At 39.7% G+C, this 19515-nt stretch overlaps 1 protein-coding gene across 2 annotated transcripts; it reads right to left on the bottom strand.

The window, feature by feature from the left end:
- Positions 1-1756: 1756 nt before the first annotated feature.
- On the bottom strand, positions 1757-18945 carry LOC117293785 (carbohydrate sulfotransferase 14-like). Of its 2 annotated transcripts, none has more exons than XM_033776227.1 (2): positions 18103-18945; positions 1757-5416 (listed from the first exon to the last, which is right to left on the bottom strand). In XM_033776227.1, exons 1-2 carry the CDS (start codon positions 18520-18522, stop codon positions 4517-4519), a joined length of 1320 nt encoding a protein of 439 aa, XP_033632118.1. In that variant the 5' UTR covers positions 18523-18945; the 3' UTR covers positions 1757-4516. The 2 variants fall into 2 exon arrangements, with proteins under 2 accessions (XP_033632118.1, XP_033632119.1); XM_033776228.1 differs by having other exon boundaries at positions 18118-18945.
- Between the last annotated feature and the right edge of the window lie 570 nt (positions 18946-19515).

The following is a 19515-nucleotide window of genomic DNA, read 5'->3' as shown; positions in this document are numbered from 1 at the left end:
TTCGCTCGTCCCCAGCGCCTTGCTTTAACCATCCAAAGGCGCTGGGATGGGCAAACGTATCATGCACTGTCATTGGTTTAATAATGCGCAGTCCCATCATGCATACACTCAACACTGCACCATATTTCTATGCACTACATACATGACGTACTTCCTTAACAAGAATCTGTGCAAGCGATTAGCCCATCCCAGCGGTCCTGGATAGACTGGCCGCTGGGGCCGAGCGAAGGACACCGGCGGCTCACGGTGCAGAAGTCGAGCGCCCTCTTTTGTTGACATTAAAGCTTTGGCAACTGCTGACGTTCTGAGCTACTGTTCGTTTAAACGTAACCATGGATTTGTAAGTTACCGTTACCCATGGTAACACAAGTCAACAAAAGTAAGCATATGCTGGTATTTTCGAGACAAACACAATGTTTTCTTAAGTAACAAATGAGTGTAAAACTATCACTTAAACATACTTCCATACAGGCCAACATTTTGTAGTTACTACTCAATTTTTTTTTTTTAATACCTTTTAATCTATTGGTGTTTATTTGCAAGTGTCCGTATTATTAGAAAACACCCGTCAGAAAAACGTCAATTTGCGAGTGATTCGTAACAAAAACATCTCTAAGATGACATCGCTACTTGGTGAAATTATTACCGGTCATGTATTGGAAACTATACGGGGAATGGAAACAATTCACTCTTTAAAACACACAAGGTTGTATCATAACGATTACCTAAGGTGAGTTTTTATAAAATACTATTTAATGCTGTCTGACCATTGTGTCTCTAATCAACAGAATACTAAAAATCTGCTTAAACAGAAATCTCAGAACAGAACAAAGAAACTGTTAATTACAAACTTCTAGAAATTGAACAAAAATTATAGGCACAATCAAAATTGCTAATTAATTTATGAATAAACGGCACAAGCTGCCAATTTGTGAAGAAAACAGCACAGTATTATTAGAACATTTAGCAACATTATTAAATTGTAATTCACACTACTTTGCGTGAGATTTTATCACAATCTTCAGCAACATTTTGTTTAAATATTTTATAACTCAACAATAATAAATTGATTTATTTCCCTTCTCTCTAAACATAAAACCGATTGGATATGTTGTACAACATTCAAGTTTGCTTCTTGAATTAGCTAAAAAAAATGATTTCCTTCGGAAGCCATCAATATTGACATCAACGAATCTGGAAAGATTTTATTGAAACACGAGTGTGATTGAACCAGTGATTGTCATTACTAATGAGAATGTCCAGTAAATGTGGTTGACGTAATTTGGAATAAAAATCATAATTTCTAGCAAACTTATTCAGGAGATTCCCATTATAGATAAATTTTGCATGAATATTATTGTTAATTTGTCCATGTAAAGATTTTGGTTAGTGTTGCATTGATAGCCGTTCCGCAACTGCGGCGTTAACGTCGCAAACGGAATGTGTCAACAGACCATAGTATGAAGGATCCGACACCGGCGGCCATTTTGAAAACACCCGGCCAAAGAGGGCGCCTTCAAAGAAATGCCTTCCAGACCGGATACACCGGTTCCAAAGCCACTTAATCCATGTACATGTAAGTGTACATGTACATCACAGTTCATCACATGCGAATGTACTTCATCGACACATCATAGGTCAACGCCAGCACAGAAAAAAACACTACATGCACCCCCTCCTCTCCAATGAAACGCACCCCCTCCTCTCCAATGAAACGCACCCCCTCCTCTCCAATGAAACACCCCCCCCCTCTCCAATGAATCACCCCTCCCTCACCAAGGGGGTTAGATCAGTCATACATGTCGACAGAAGGGGGTCACCTACTTAAAGCGTTGAATGATAAACTACCTCAAACAAGGGGGTCGATGATAGAAATCCCAACCCACGAAATAATACTTGAAAGTAACGAAGGGACGAGCTTACTCCAATTTCATGCAGCTGTTAAAGCAGAAAATATTGTGAACACATTGTGTGGCAATTTTCTAAAACTTTCAAGGCGAAAATAAACAGGATACCAGGCATAGTTGGTACAGTTAGTATACGATTTTAGCTGGTATAACCTTAATCTGATAACTCAAATATTGGATTTGCGTTTTTGTGCTTAGCGGCAGCTCTATGAAGTATGGTTTTTTTTATGTGAACCATAGCAGTTGGGAAAAATTCAAGTATCTTATACCCAAGTACAAAATAATTAACAACTCATGTGAATAGCATTCATCAACTATTAAACACATGGCTACAGTACAAGTAGTACAAACTATGGAAATTGTTCATCGACTTGGTCGGCCGAGTTCTCAAGACAAAATAAACCAAACGAGGTTTTCATTTTGAATGATGAAGGCACACGGTTTAATCAGGCTAGTTTCGGTTAGGCACATCGAAACTTCTTATAAGAACGGATTTCTAATGACATTTTCATTTAACGCCTTGACACGATTAATAGTGTTTCACACAGCAAAATTCTTCAGTACATGAGGTATTAGTATCAAAGTTAGAGCTCAAAGAATAAATTAGCAACCGTGAACATTATTCTGAATCAATTGCCTTATCTAGATGATAGATCAAAATTCGGATCAAAAGTTGCTGTGCACAAAGCGTACACAGCCAAAGAAAGCCCCCTCGATAACTTTTGTTCGAAAAAGTGGACAACCGTTACAATAATATTTGTAACTTTAATACTGGGAGAAAAATCTCCTTATCATAAAACACCCCTTTTAACACGGGTGATCTTTAAGTTCCCCTTACTCCTTTCTTCTATTCTAAAAGCAGGTCATTAACCCATCATGTGCTTCCGTTTGAACCTTTAAAACTACTTCAGAGACGGATGCAGTCCTGCCTACATACCGCAGGGGAAATACTGTTTTCGACTTGGCCATTTATACTAAGAACAAAATGTTGGCTAAGAAAGACACACAACCTAATGCCAACTGTTTGAAACTTAAAGATCTTGTTGAACCTTTGATACGATCTTCAAAACTAAGGTTTCAGATAATCTTCAATTTTGACCCTCGCCTTTGGGCCGACATCTGATCTTCACAGCCTAATGGAACTGTGTCTTGAATAGTTATACGGTCGAAGTGACAACACACGTTTTTAAAAAATGAGAACATTAGCGACCAAATAAGATTCCCTGTGTGTACGGAATACCCCTATAGGGGTATATTGTAGGGTGTAATTCCAGAGACGAGTTTGCACCCTTGTTTGGGCCATACTACAGATTACAGCACGTTGTACTATGGCCCATTGTGGACTGGTTCAACACAAGCCCACATTAGGGTTGTATACACTATCAGGGTGCAAAAATATATCTCTTTCTGAAACACACAACGTGACTGTTACAACTTAATGCATAACTGCTAAATCATTCTGTACCATCGATAAAAGAGAAAATGCAACTCGAAACCGAACTACAAAAAGCAAAAACAAAAGTTCATCAAAGTTCAAACAAAACAAAACAACACATTCTTACTACTCCATGCTACAACGAAGTATAAAAAAGTTACCCGGGTCATTAGAAGGCAGCAAGAGGGCGCTGTTTATGCCATTTGATCAACCTCAAACTTTAACGGTACAACTGCCAGGACAACACCTGATCAAAATCAGAAATAAACAGTTTGCTTCGTCTTTGGTACAAGAGACGCCTTGGAAGTAAATCTCTTTCGACGCCATTTTAAAAGTCAAGGCAGCAGTGGCTGAATTTATATTCTCTGTTACCATTTGAAGATATTCTACCGTTTTCTCTCGTAAACTATAGACCATGTCAACATTAGTTTACAAAAAGAGTGACTTTGTACATTCCATGGCGTTTCCTGGCAGGCAAGATACTACGTGGTCAGTTGGGGATATCTTATGTTGTATCATAATTTCCACAGAAATCCAAGAAGTTATTAAAATCACAACTGTGCAATAGATAATCGATGTGCCCGCTTTCTTTATTTAAAATGTTGATGCTTGTACAGTGCACTCTCCTTAAATGAAAGATTTGAAAGTTTTCTTCCATTGTGTGTGTTTACAAAATCGTGCCTGCAGGAATTCCTGGCTCTAAGACTGTGACGTCACATGTTACACTGCCAATTTCCGGAGTCTCAATTCAATCGTCCAAGTTCAGCACTTGTTACCGGCGAAGGGATCGCTCAATCATAATCCACACGACGCCATTATTTTAAGTCACCAGCAGATTAAGGCTCCGTGTGGATTAACCCCACAGCTGACACAGAAGTGACCCGTCAACCGTTGCTACAAGCCCCGGTGCTTCCACGTCGGCTTCATGGTCAATTCCAAACAACTTCCCGGGACCAGAGGGGCCCTCCTTGTTGTTCCGCATGAATGGATTGGGCAGACCTGGAATATACACACAGGCCACTCAGGTCATAGCCTCTGTTGTCCTGGTCTTGGCCTTAGTGTCCCTTCAAAAGTTTCCCATTGAATTTAAGATTTTCCAATGGAAGTGCCTTTTGCAAAGTGAAATGGCCTTGCCCTTTCAATTGTGGAATTCAAGGCCCGAAAGGATGCCTCGCTATGAGTGATCGCTTCCTCTAGGTATCACATCATTATCAATCTCGTTACCAATGAGGTCCTCCTCCTCAAACTCGTTCTCAGGTTGATTATGTTTTAAGTAGTACTGCTTCGGAGGCGCATAGCCAAACGTAATGAAGTCCAATATGAACTTGTCCACGAACTGTTGAATGTACACGGGGTCGACGTCCTTGATGAGGTTCTGCATCTTCTCCTCGGTTGTCGGGTTGTACCAGTCCTGCCGACGCGGGAAGTACGCTCCGGTGTCCCCCTTGATCTTGTCCAGCACGAAGTCCGCATCTGCGTTCAGCTGCTCAAAGGAGCCCACAAAGTCATACTGCATGGCACATGGATGACATAGTAGATGCATGGGCTTCCAATGCTGGTCCATGGTCCTAGTCCGGGAATCAATAACAAATCTTATAAACTCCTCTAAGGTAATATTGTTGCTTTTCCCATCCCATTCCCCCCTGTAGCGGTGTATAATTCTAGGAGCGTATCTGTCTTTGTATTGGCTGAGCGCCACCTCTCCAAATTTGTTCCTGTACGCCGATAACAGTCTCTCCATTGGATTGCGGACGAACATGAATTTGTAGTAATTCTTAATTCTATAGTTGATCTCCTTCTCGGAAAAGCTGTCCAAAAACACCAGTCCGTTCTTGTGGTCCATCTTCAGCCTGGTACCAATGTCGTCGATGGTACCCTGCATGAACTTGATGACGCGCTTCCAGTTAGAGCACGCCACCTTCGGCACGTAGCAGTAAAGGAACTTGCGTTTGTCGTCCACAATGATCTGACGCGCCAGTAGGTCCCGCTGGCCGCGGTCCAGCATGCTCACGTCGTTCACTTCCTCGGCACGGCATATGGACTGCAAGGTGTGATTCCGAATGGACCTGGTGATCTGGAAAACAAAGTTTCAAATACAAAGTGAAAATTAATGTTGAAACCACAGACCTATGTGGGACTGGGGGCACTGGTCATTGCTTTTTTCATACAAACCAAGTACCAATCACCATGTACCAATAACTAAGTACCAATCAGCACGTACAAAGTACCAGGCACCAATCACCAGGTACCAATCACCATCTACCAATCATCAGGTACCAATCACCAGGTACCAATCACCAGGTACCAAGTACAAAATACCAGGTACCAAATACCAAATACCAGGTACAGAGTACCAGGTACCAATCACCAGGTACCAATCATCAGGTACCAACCACCAGGTACCAACCACCAGCCACCAGGTACCAACCACCAGGTACCAACCACCAGGTACCAATCACCGTGTACCAATCAACAGGTACCAAGTCACCCGGTACCAAGTGCAAAGTACTCAGCACAAAGTATCAAGTAGAAGGTTGCCTCAATGGTGAAACAACTTTTGTACCTAAAATAGCTCCACAAATGCGATCTCCGTTCCCACATGCAAAAACTTCCGACCTAATAACTTGTTCTAATGATAAGAATGTTAACGTTAACGTGTAGATAGTCCCTTCCTTTAAGCTTACTTTCCTTCCCCCAAGGCCACATCTCACTCCATGTGATTGCAATATCACCCCCTCCCTCACCCCAACCATACCAATCTTATAGAGAAGACAACTGTGTGCGTTAATTTAATAAAACTGTCCGGAAATCCAGGGCAGTCTCCGTCTTTGATGAGGCTGGCAACAGTTTTGCTTTATAATGACGTCGTTATAAAGGTATATTGTACACTATGGGTATTGTACATCATATTCAGTGTGTTGGCAAAGGCACGGCTACTGATGTGATTACTCTCTTTGAATCAAGATAATGTACGTCAATTGTGAATGTTTAAAAACAAACATCTGCTCTTGATATCCATTTATTCTATTAAACTGCCTATAGATATGGTAAACCTTCAATATGTTGCAAAACTTCTGCTGCTGATTAGCTTCCTTTTGTGAGTGAAGGAATGCAAATCCTTGTTCATTTATGAGAAGCAATAAGGTAATAACAATTATAACGCACACTTTTCCAGAAAACCGGTCAAGGCGTCTACACAAAATGAAAACATTATAGGTACAGTAAAGCATTCCTATTGTTGTAAGCTGTAAGTTGTGAAAGTGCTTTATACTTTCGACAAAGCTCATGTAATTCTAATCGAGTAAGTTTGTATTGCCAATTTCAAAACTAACTATCAAACGTATAGGGGCCTAGGGCATATACATTCCCTTTCGGGGAACAAGCTCCGTCATCGTTAGTCATGTTGGCAAAGTTACAACCCATTCCCATCGACTAAAGAGTACAACAATTGTTCGGTTGCTGAATGGCTACACTGGTTTGAATTAAGATGAGGTACGCCAAACAAACAAATCAGACGGAATGAGTTTTATGTACGATTAGTGCCACATTAACCAGTATGCTCTATTTTGAATTTATGAAGGTTATTCAACGCATGACTGCGATAGACACCATTGCGCCAAATCGTCTATAAAACTTGTCCAAGGTCTTCTAGATCATACAGTTGTATTAGATCGGTCTTAACAGGAAGTCTCGATGAGGAAACGAACGTCTCGAGGGTCTTCAAGATTGCGAAGGCCAGGCCAGACCCCCCCCCCTCCCTAAACCACACAATTCAGAGTTTATTGCTGTCTCCATCTACACGTTATAAAATCACATGTGCATTACAGCTGGCTCTCACAGCTAGGGAGGGGTAGGGTAGTTCCCGGATGAGGCCGTTGACCTATTTCCATGGGTTGTTTTCGCTCTCCGAAATGGACTGGCACTAACATAGGCCTAGTTTGTTTCTTACGTCCATAAAATCATAGGCCAGTATGGAAGATTCGTTTTTGAAAGGGCAAGGGTACCATGGCAATTTCTCCTTATCAAAGGGCACCCTATGATTAGGAAAATGTAGTTCTTCTGAAGAATATCAAGGGCACCAAGGCAAAGGCCAAGGGTCATGGAGGCAATCGCCTTTGTTGCCTCCTTGAAGTATCTGTCAGGCTTGTTAGGTTGGTACAAATAATCGTTTCAATCTTTTAAAAGAAACATGACACTGCTTTATTTTGATGAAAGTTATCAGATCAGGTGGTCAGTAGGTTCAAATTACCAAACGTTTCCCACCCCTTTAATAGGGTTGGATTGAATTTGATCTTCGAAAACAACAACAACAACAAGATACACCAAAATCAACAACAACAACAACAGTCACAGCACCGCAAGCCAACTGAGATTTTTTCAGCCTATCTCGCTTTGGGTAATGACGCCTAACATTGTTATCAGCTAGCCATACTTGACCATCCTATCTGATAATCAACGCATTAGGGGTTGTCAAAAGTTCATACATTTTTTAGAGGCACTGCTTTTACAGATAAAGCTACTTTACAATCCAGTAAACTTGTTTGAGGTATGGCTTATGAAGCTTCCTGATGAAGAGTGTACAATTTTCATCATAGAAAACGTTTGAGCTGGTAGTTTGAAAATGAAGTCCTTAGACGACTTCAATTGACCTGCATAATTGATGCCCATTGCACGCTGAGACATTCATCATCATCATGCTCATGAGTGACTTAGTCCCTGACAACAACTTCGAAGCTTTTCCCTGGCTGGGGAAATCTCTCACCCTACACCTATGCATGGAGGTAGCTACCTCCATGACCTATGACAGGGCGACACAGTTCCTTTAAGGGTCAAACATTCACGCAAAGGCATTGCGTGAATCACTACGGTAATCATACAAATTAAACAATTTTAGTTCAAGATAAATGACAAGACTACAGGCTTCGTTCGCAGTACGATTGTACTGAGAATGTTAATTCTTGAAAAACGCCAGTAGCCTCCAAACAGTTCCTTATTTCAGTTGCCCCAAATGAAAATAGCTACACTCTACATGGACAAAAAAGTGCATGTCAAAAAATGAACTAAGTAAAAAGCATACAAAGCCACTTAGAATTCCTATCGATGGATTAACACACATTTAAAAAAAACAGTGAACAACGCATGCTTTGTCAACCCTCTGTTTTGTTCAAAAAAGAGTAAAATGCCACCATTTCAGTTGAGTGTTTGGGGGATAATAGAAAAGCGAGCGATAACACTATTTATTGTTTTGACTTGTCAGCTGTTTCCGGGGATCTTTACAGATTTTGACATTTTATGTTAAAAAAAAATAAATCATACTTGAAACTGGTGTTTGTGTTCATTTTGAAATCAGATTTCCTCTGGAAAAAAATGCAACAAAAGCCACAAAAGACCCAAAGGGCACTGTTTTGGGCCTTTTCTTAAGTTGGGTATAAATCACAGGCGATGAAACGTCCAACTGATAAACGATGCAATTTAGATTGAATGGAAAGGACAATGAAGAAAAGAAATGCCTTCGCTAGAACCGACATGCCTTGAGGAAAAAGCTCGACACTACAGTTCAATCCAGTCGCTAGTTTTTTTAAAGAAAGCAATTATTTCAAACTGACAGTTTATATGGTGTTGGCGTCTTTCGTGAAAACAATGCGCAACGGTTTTTAATAATATACCGGTCAGTTTTTGATTGTCAGTCACTGTTTACTTAAAGGATTTGGGTACTTTTTCAAAATGTCCATAGATTTACACTAAACTTACAGGGTTTGAAGATAATGATAGTGGAAAGCTTCCCTTCAAATCTTACTTACTGAGGTGCTGTAGTTTATGAGAAATGAGTAAAACAATGTTATGAAAATACGTTTTTATCATTTACAAACGTATTTTTAATTTTCGTCTCATGAGACGAAAATTATTTTCATGACATTATTTTTCCCAAAAACTACAGCACCTCAGCATGTAGTATTTTCAGGGAAGCTTTCTACTATCATTATCTTCAAACTGTGTAAGTTTAGCGTAAATCTGTGGACATGGTGTTTTTTGTCCTACAAAAGTTACATAGACCCTTTAAAACGTAGTAAGATTGATCGTCGATGTAATGTTCGTTTAAAAAAAAATGTATCAACATCAAAACTGGTGCTTAACAATACGGCCGTTGTGGATCATTGAGAAAAGGTAGCACAGTATAAAATCAAACATTGCAAGTTGTGTAGGCCTATACACAAGATATACAAATCTTTCTGTATAAAAGAGCGTCCTTGTGCATTCCAGGCAAAACAATAAACTTGTCATATTTATGGTAAATTTTACAGTGTCTGTCATATATAAATTCAACTTAAATTCACGAGTTGTAAACAATACGACTGGACAGGCTCTGAAGCTCTTTCTTCATACAACAAGTCGATAAAAAAGAACAGTGAAATATCCATACATTAGTATTGATGTATTTTTCCATTGGGTTGTGTACAAATTGTGCCTGTGTGCCTGCAGTGCAGGAAGTCAAGCCTCTGCGACTCTTTTGTAAACGTGATTTCACAGATCACATGGTCTACATAAATGAACACGCACATGATGGATTACGTAACTTAACATCTGGTAAAAAATACATTTGTACATAACGACATTACTTAGGAGTGAAATGTTTTCTCAAAAACCATCAAAGACTGATGACGTGGGTTTCTAACCAATAATTGTTGAGGCCATGATTACCAAACGTACCTCCCCTTTAACTGGTGTACCTATAAATAAGTAACTACCATCCCCTTCGAATAAGGTTGTATAGCAGAGTACATTGATGTAACACACTCTATGCAAAGTCCATACAACAAATATACCTCACTGAAAATTCATTAAAAATTAAAACATAGACCTATCACTGACACTAATAAGCATGCGGCATGTTAATTACATGTTATTACGATTATCCAGACATCTTGCATGCCATTATAGTCGGCAATTTTCTCATTCTAAAATGTTAAAGCATCTAAATAAAACCAGACAAAGATGGCAGGAATTCGTGGCCTTGTGTGTGATGGGTGACGACAATCAATGCGTGATGATGTTCCTTTAAAATGTTTTCCTCTTTCACTTTGATCTGGACTGGGATCAACTTAATTAATATTTCAGACAGTTTGGGATAACGTTATTATGCAATCCATAGACTGATCCCCCTGTTTTATCCGGATAAGATAACCTGCTCTATGCATGCTCTACGGGACACGGTACACGACCATTTACTTCAGCCATCGGGAATATCAACACGCATCTTAAAGGCACTGGACACTATTGGTAATTGCCAAAGACCAGTGCTCTCACTTAGTGTTTCTCAACTTCAGAGGGAGCCGTTTTCTCACAATGTTTACTATCAACCTCTCCCCGTTACTCGTAACCAAATAAGTTTTTGTGCTAATAATTATTTTGAGTAATTACCAAAAGTGTCCACTGCTATAAGTATTATATAATACAAACAGATTTGTGTAACCTGTGCATGTTTTGTAAACTTCACAAACTTAAAGCACTCAGTTGCTGAATGCCTTATGACAATTAAGCTAATTAGCCTCAATTTGTTCAAGCTCTCCGTAAAAGGATTGGGCCTAATGGGTTCTTAAGGGGGGGGGGGCGTCCTGATTAGTCTCCATAATTGATCATTATTTGATTATTGATTATTGGTTCTGAATGGTTCAGAATCTAAAGCTTCAAATCCTTCACACGCACACTGTACATGGCGTTATACTACAAACCACACTTGAGTTGAGTTCTATGTATCTCATTGTCACCATGCAAAATTTCAAAGGATATGTAATGTACGTGGTGTGACAACAAGAACACCTTACTAGGTTGTATCTCAACCATGCAAAGTTTCAAATCCTAGTCATGAACATTGTGAGACTGCAAACCTTACAATATTGTACCCCACCCTGCAAAATTTCAAATTTTTACTAATTTTATGTACACGGTGTTATACAGCAAACCAATACTAGAAAGTATCTCATGCAAAGCTAAAACTCCTACTTGAATTGGTGCCTTTCGAATAAATCTCGCCACAAAATCATAATGATGGGTCGAAACTGTAAGCACAATTACAACAACAATTTTCATCCGCTGTTGTTTTCTAACAAACAGAGCAGCCCAAATAGAGGACCCACTTTTCCCCAAACCAACAAAAAAATATATTTAAAGACACTGTATGGACAATATTGGTTATAGTCAAACACCAATCTTCTAACACGAAGTTGTGTGCTTGATTTCGAGACCTCAAAAGTCTATTACAGGTCTCAAAATCAAATTCGTGGAAAATTACCATTTTCTCTAAAACTACGTTAATTCTGAGGGAACCGTTTCTCACAATGTTTTATATATCAACCTTTCCCCGTTACTCGTAACCAAGTGAGGTTTTATGCTAATAAATATTTTGAGTAATTACCAGTAGTGTCCAGTGCCTTTAAAATTGATTGAAGTGTTTTTATGTTACCGACCCTTTCAATCAAAATGGGTTGATAAGAATGCCGATATCAACAATGAAAATATGCATTATTTGTTATTCTAGCAACTCCTCAATACTAACACTAATAATATACGGCCGACCTCTTACATTTTGGGGTCAAGTTTGGTACAATATCGCTTTTTTATCTGCGCAAAGACATAGCTTGAAAGATCAATATGATTTCATATGAAGCGGAAAATATGTAAGCTTTGAGTTGTTTATTTGTTTTTTGGAACCATTCATGGATGTGAACGTATTAGACACGCCAGTGTGACGACACAAATACATGTTTTTCTCCAACAGATGATTGAAGCATAGAGAAACGACCTCTATGATTAAAGTTGCTCCCTCTGTGTCGTAGGTCGTAGGTAGGCTATATATGCGTTCTGTTATAGACCTACGGTTTTTACGACTTGTGCAAATTAAGAGACCTAAATTTGTACAGATACAGCAACCCGCCAACAGGAGGCAAGCAACACTAGACAAGCAACACTGGGCATTCATGAGAATGAGGACCTTGAGTCAGAGTCTAGACTAGCTGTATGTCCGAAGATAAGAAAATCAGAGCATACCGTTTACAATATGAACACTTTTGTAGAGTATCGATTCCAGACCGTACGAGGTTGCAAAGCCACATCGTACCCCTACAGTATTTTAACGGCGCCTTGCACTACATTGACGCAGGTCTCTACTCCAGCAGAAGGAGACGCATGATGAATAAGTCTAGTTTTAACTAAAAACATATGAGGGCGCTCGCAGCCCCCCCCCCCCCCCCCCCCACCACCACCATTAATGATCAACGCATTGCAAGGGGCCACAAGGTTATCAATATTTACTGCCCTGGGTCCTTTCGCAGACTTGTTTTTTTCCACGAGCTAGGTCCTATAGCTCTAAGGTTTTCCTTGCTCCGTGGGTCGGTCACCTGTAACGATCTAACCCTATAACCCTGGATCTAAGTTACATAACCAATAAACCGTTTGTTCAAAATAACTAATAACTAAATTGAAATGTCCGTGAGCAGTATGCATCATACAGTAGGGCCTACATACTGTACATTTACAGTATAATGCATAGTACATTTAGCCCTATAAAAAAATAGGACTCTTCCTCTGTACACAGATACAATACGAAAGTGTAAGACGCCAGGGCTAATGGTACACTGTACAGTGCACATGCATGACCTTTTCAGTACAGATATTTCAAATACATGTAGGGCCAAATGTCATGTAGGCCTACAAATACTTCGTAAAGTTATAGTTTTCCAGACAGTTCTTCAACCTTAGAGGGAAGCCATTTTTACTTAATAGAACTATCAGTCCAACTACTGTGCAAAATAACACTTAAAATATTATCCACCTTAAATATTGACAAATTGAATAATACTTTGCACGTACTGGCTGACTGGGATGTGGTGTAGATGTTTCAATATTTTAGACCTTAATATCACTTTATACAGAACATTTTGTTTCATTGTGAACACGAATACTCACATACATTACAGTATTCAATTTGAAAATAATGACACTGTCTCCTGAATGATTTAGAGCAGGGGTAGCACGCTTAAGCAATTGCTCAATCGAATATATCTTGTAAAGAACGACACTGTAATACCTTTATGCGAACAACAAGGGTTCCACGGGCTCCATTTTAGGACCTAACTTGTTAAAACCGTCACTGGTGCTCTAAGTTTGCTCAAATGATCTTTTGTTCATTTAAATCTACCTGTTATCCAAGCTAAATCTATTTTCAAAGGATGCCTACTCAATCGTTACAATCGAAATCAAAAGACATTCAGATCGGATTAAGAATTAAGATCATGTCGCTCTCGACAAATCCCTTCTTAGAACGGATAACCATGGGATAACGCAGACCTCATGATAAACCAACAATACAAACCAACTATTATATTGGTTTAAGCACTGTATTATTAAGTTCCCCTATATTTCGCCTAAGGAAAACAACGTCATGGTTGCATTCCCCCCTCGAATCTCAAGTCGTTAATTAATAGCTAGCTGTCAATCGGCTACGATGTCTGCCATTTCAAATGCCACTAATTTATCCTAAGGAAGAGTAACATACTACAGTTTCCGGATACACAGTAAAACAGACCTTACCATCAGAAATACAGTCCTTGTTTTTTTGTAGAGATATTTTAGATAGAGTTCTTTCCTACACTGATAATATTTTATCATCACAGCATTGAACTTTACCTTTACAAACGAAATCCTTCTCTAAGTACATAAACAGACTATAAGTCATTGTGACGTTGTTAAGTGCTACGTAAGACAGGGAACTAGAAATACCAAGCCCTGATAAGTAAACCACTCTATGGACCTATACGTTAAACTTAAAGGAACACGTTGCCTTGGATCGGACGAGTTGGTCGTTGAAAAGCGTTTGAAATCGTTTGTTATGAAATGCATATGGTTAGATAGATAATTTAAAAGTAGAATATAATGATCCACACAAATTTGCCTCGAAATTGCATGGTTTTCCTTTTACTTTGCGAACTAACACGGTCGGCCATTTATGGGAGTCCAAAATTTGACTCCCATAAATGGCCTACCGTGTTGGTTGACGAGGTAAAAGGAAAACCACGCAATTTCGAGGCATATTTGTGTAGATAAATGTATTCTACTTTTACAACATCTTTCTAATCAAATACATTTTATAACAAACGGTTACAAACGCCTTTGATATACCAACTCGTCCGTTCCAAGGCAACGTGTTCCTTTAAGATGGGGCACTTCATTCTTGTGAACTCTGGTCTTGTAATTTCGCCCACTATCACGATGACTCTTAGGCCGTGTCCGAATTGACGACTTCGGCTACAGCTACGTCTAGATCAGCGCGTCTACCAGTGTTAAAGAATAGGCAGACGCGCGCGATCTAGCCGTAGCTGTAGCCGAAGTCGTCGTTTCGGACACGGCCTTATTAGAAATAAGTGCATCACAAAACTCAAATGGACCTCGAAGTCCCTCTTTAACAAGATTAAAGCATATGGTAAATTCAATGCCGTATTATATCTGGTGAACTTGCAACTTGTAAATATAGACATATATTTCACCGTCAAAAGGAAAGGGAAGACTGGTGTTGATATAAATCAAGCTATTTATGGTATGAGGATATGTAAGCCGCCTGTCATAATCTTAGAATGTTTGGTTGTAATACCCAAATATTAGAACGAGGTGGACGTCTCAAGGATCGTACGACCCATGACACCCAAATCAAGCATGAGAGTTAGACTCATGCGAACAATCCTGGGGAAAAAAGGAATTTTAAAGGCAGTGGACACTATTGGTAATTGTCAAAGACTAGCCTTCACAGTTGGTGTATCTCAACATATGCATAAAATAACAAACCTGTGAAAATTTGAGCTCAAATCGGTCATCAAAGTTGCGAGATAATAATGAAAGAAGAAAACACCCTTATCACAAGAAGTTGTGTGCGTTGAGATGGTTGATTTCGAGACCTCAAGTTCTAAACTTGAGGTCTTGAAATCAAATTCGTGGAAAATTTACTTCTTTCTCCAAAACTATGGCACTTTAGAGGGAGCTGTTTCTCACAATGTTTTATACCACCAACCTCTCCCCATAACTTGTCACCAAGAAAGGTTTTATGCTAATAATTATTTTGCGTAATTACCAATAGTGTCCACTGCCTTTAAGCACTGTACAAGGTTTTTAAAAACACCAGGGGTGTTGTCACAAGGATAGATACTTAAAAAAAAGAATCTAAATAAATATTTACCATGTTAAAACGCCACTAATTTCTGCCAAAAACAATTACAATGGTGTAGTTTCAACACACTATTGATTCTCTCTTAATTAAGCTTTGTGAAAACAAGCATGGTGTAATTTATAACAGCCGAGTTTTTGCAGTGTACTCTAGACACATAACCTCCAAGATGTAACATTAATTAAAAGACTCTGTGCATCACCATGCACATGATGAGGCATTCAAAACAGAAGAGATTGACAATCTATTTCCGCTTTTGGTATCTCATGGCAAATGTCATGGGTTCGAATCCCACCGAGATATCAGTTTGAGGATATTTATCACAGGACTAGTACTGAATAATATTTACACACAGTGAGTAGGCCGGGTGAAACCAATCAAAATTGCTTTACATCTTCCACAAAAATGTGAACTCAAGAAATTTTTTAGAATATCTTAAAATTGGCGAAAAACGAGAAATTACAAGCCTGAAAAAAATGAACTACAGATAAATATGTATGGGTAAATATTTGGATAATTTACTGGCTATGGTCACGGCCTTTGAAACGGCAATAAGCGCCAACCATCCTGAGGAATGTTTCCAAGACATTGTTTTGATAACGCACAGGATGATGAGTGATAAACAAGGTGGCAAGTTAAACGTCCACGTCAAAACCAGCGAGTATGTCAATGCACTGTAACCTACGCCTTCGGTAATTATACCATAAAACTAACCTGTGAACAATTTGTTTTTCGAAGTAAAGTTTCGCAAAATGCATTAGGCCTACTATAAAGCTGCGGTACGTCTTACCAAGTAAGTTTATTAAAGCCATTATTTTTATCAGAGTGTCATTACTAAATGTTATAGTACAGGCCCTTTAAGCTAGGCATAAATTGATTAATATCATGAGCAGTAGGTGCTGTCTCTTTTATTGCTATGTTTATGCAGTTAAAAAGTGCACAGGCGTCCATGGCCTTATTTCGCTTGCAAACAAATTTGCTCAAATGCTAACTTCTTTCGACGATGACAGCATTTAAACTGCCTGTGAGCTTTCAAATTGAAACATAGTTGTGTGTAATTTATTTAGGACCAACCCTGTACCTCCAACAATGTTAACCCATTTCTTATACATGCTTCCGAAAATCCCCCGCGACGCCTTCTCAATGATCTTGCCATTAATTAGACCCTCAATTCTGAACGAGTGCCCGGATGAGACAAGCCGCTTTGCGAGAGAGGAGATTACACAACCCGATTGAGCTGTGGATATCATTATTCAAAACAAAACCATCAGAATTATGCAATTTGAGAAAATCGGCGAAGGCTATAGTTGTTACACACAAGTACCTACCCAGCATGTTTGCAGCCAGGATCTAAGTGAAAGGTTGTCAATATTCCAAAGAAACATAAGAACTAGTAGGCAATTTGAGATATTCGCTGAAAAAGGGTATGTATTAATGTTATGTTACTACCCAACATGGACGAGCCAGGATTTTAGTGAAAGGGTGTCATTTTTCTTAAGAAACATCAGAATCATATTTGCGAAATTCACTGGCTGAAAGTACATGTTCATGTACATATATTCCATATAGTTGTAGCCATGATTTTAGTGAAAGGGTGTCACATGCTGTGTGATTTCGGGGATTTAGCAGGGGCATTGAGGCGTCATGCTGCCGATGAAGACAGCAAAGATAATCTCATTCTGGAAGACGTTTTATCAAAGTACATCTATGCCCAAGGCCCTATTTCACAAACCAGTATAATGATATTTTGATAAGTGCCTTAACCAGCAGTCCCTACAATCCCTGTCAATCAACAACTCATTGGCAACTACACATCACTCTTTTTTCTTTGACTTGTTTTGCTTTTACTTCTTTGTTTCTGGTGATGTGGTAATTTCTGACGCTTCAGATTCATTACTCAGAATAGAGGGTATTTTCCGCATTTAGATTCATCACGAGGAAGTGCAGGTATAGAAATTTCAACAAGAATCAAAACTTGGATGAGTTTCAATTTTAAAGCTCACTCATGACAGTTTCACAATCACAAGCACCAATCCTTTTATACAAAAGAAACCCCAATAACTTCGTAAGCACTACTGTAGTCAGAGAACCCACGTTATGTATATTGTTGTAGCAATCGAAATAACTACGAAAAACACACGTACTAAAATAAATGACAGAACATACACAAGAAGCCTATTTCACACATGTGTGAAATGGGCTTTCATTCAAAAAACTTACGAATCAATTTACCATTTCCTACCAAAACAACTTCAACAAATCAACTTGTTGAATAATTACTCATGAGCATCATCAAATGGACACAGAATGGAACCTTGCGGCACCACCTTATAGGCCTAAACCTCGATACCCTTGACCCCGCCTGCATCCTCATGCAGCTCGACAGTGATCCAGGTTTGGCTTTACGTCTATATATACATGAATATCAAGCCATGATTACACACCTTTAAAGTCGTTATCACCCACGATTAAAAGCTGTTACATAAAAACAGTACATCCTTTTCATATTAAAGCAATATTTGATATAATGAGTCACCCAACATATTTACCTTTGATTTTCTTACTTTTTTGCTTAACTCTCGTATAATTCCCGCGCTGGTATTTATGGATCCTGGGGGTGAAAGTCCACGTGTCTCATTGAATACGTAATCACTGCGGAATTCAGAAGGCCCGCCATCACTGGATGCGAACCCGGGATCTAGCGATTTGGAGTGAAGCTCACGAACTTTGTTACCGCCCACCGGCAACGGCCGAGCGCCACCGCCGTTCTCCCTCGTCGCCCCTCCCCGGCGGCGGACGAGCAGGACGGGCGGTGTGGTGGGTGGCGCAGCATCGTAACCGTCGTAAACGTAATACGTTGTCCGCCTGTCGGGGTTCCATCCTTGAAAAATTCCTAAGACAAACACAACGGCAGAAGCGACGACAAAAGTGAACCAAGTCAGCGTATTCCGGAGAGTTTTGTTCGACATGCCGGAGGAAAACTTTGCCAGGGCCAGAAAAATTGGTCTGGCAGGTGCAAGTCCAACACAAAATTCCTCCGCACTATCACCAAGGAAAAAATCTCATACTATCGTGCTGATGCCATTTTGGTATCCTTTTACAGTAATTTCAAGTTGAACTTCGGTCCGTAGAGTGTTCAACACATGTCTTTGCGGAGTTAAGTTTTATAGTTGCCTTCATCGACAAGCACAATGTACCGCAGCTGTAGACAATGAAGGCTTCGTCGTCTGGTTTGTAGTTCACACTAAATTACACTGGTGCCCGTGAAGATTCCACCGTAGTAATGAGGGTTGACAATAGCAAGGGAACTGAACACTGTGTCAATGCAGGGCGTTCCACTACACTGAACGTCAACTGTGCCCTATAAAATGCGTGTCGAGTCATGCGCACCCAGATCTGCGCGCATGGGTTTATTTATATCGTGGAAACAAGTTATTACACCAATATAATCGCAAACTGGGATCCGTTGACTTGTGATATGCCACACACTTAATGCTTCATTGATTTGTGTGATGGCGAAATTTGTGAAATCCACACGAAGAATTAACCTGTTGTGTGCGCTCAGGGGAAATTATTGATCGCAAAGTCCTTCCTCTATAACAAAAAATCAAAGCTTTTGGTCCACGTCACGTCATGACGCGTCACGTCCACACATTACAATGCATCACAAGCATGGAGTGACAAGTCACTCATGTTCGGACATTCAGACAAAACAGAAGGGACTATGGACTCTCTAATAGCTCACGCGGACTGCGGTCGTAGATGCGAGTCCCATGGCAATAACTCAGTAATAAATCATGGAGTCCAACTCAAACCACACCACGGATAAACAAACACAGCAAAAAACACATTTAAGTGTTTAATTACAAGGGTCCAAAAGTTCGCAGCTCACACCGTCCTAGCTCTATGCTCACACAAAGCACATTCGTAGATAACACGGCGTTCCCCCTGACCACTATCAG

Source organism: Asterias rubens, chromosome 8 (genome assembly GCF_902459465.1).
Source record: "Asterias rubens chromosome 8, eAstRub1.3, whole genome shotgun sequence".
In the NCBI taxonomy this organism is placed as follows: Eukaryota; Metazoa; Echinodermata; class Asteroidea; order Forcipulatida; family Asteriidae; genus Asterias; species Asterias rubens.
Note: the sequence above shows the minus strand (reverse complement) of the source record. Positions and strands in the feature narration are given on the sequence as shown.

Coding starts and splice junctions, on each gene's coding strand:
- LOC117293785 (XM_033776227.1), bottom strand. CDS start 18,522: ATGTCGAACAAAACTCTCCGGAATACGCTGACTTGGTTCACTTTTGTC. Junction 5,417..18,102: donor AAAAAGTAAGAAAATCAAAG/GTAAATATGTTG, acceptor TTTGTTTTCCAG/ATCACCAGGTCCATTCGGAA.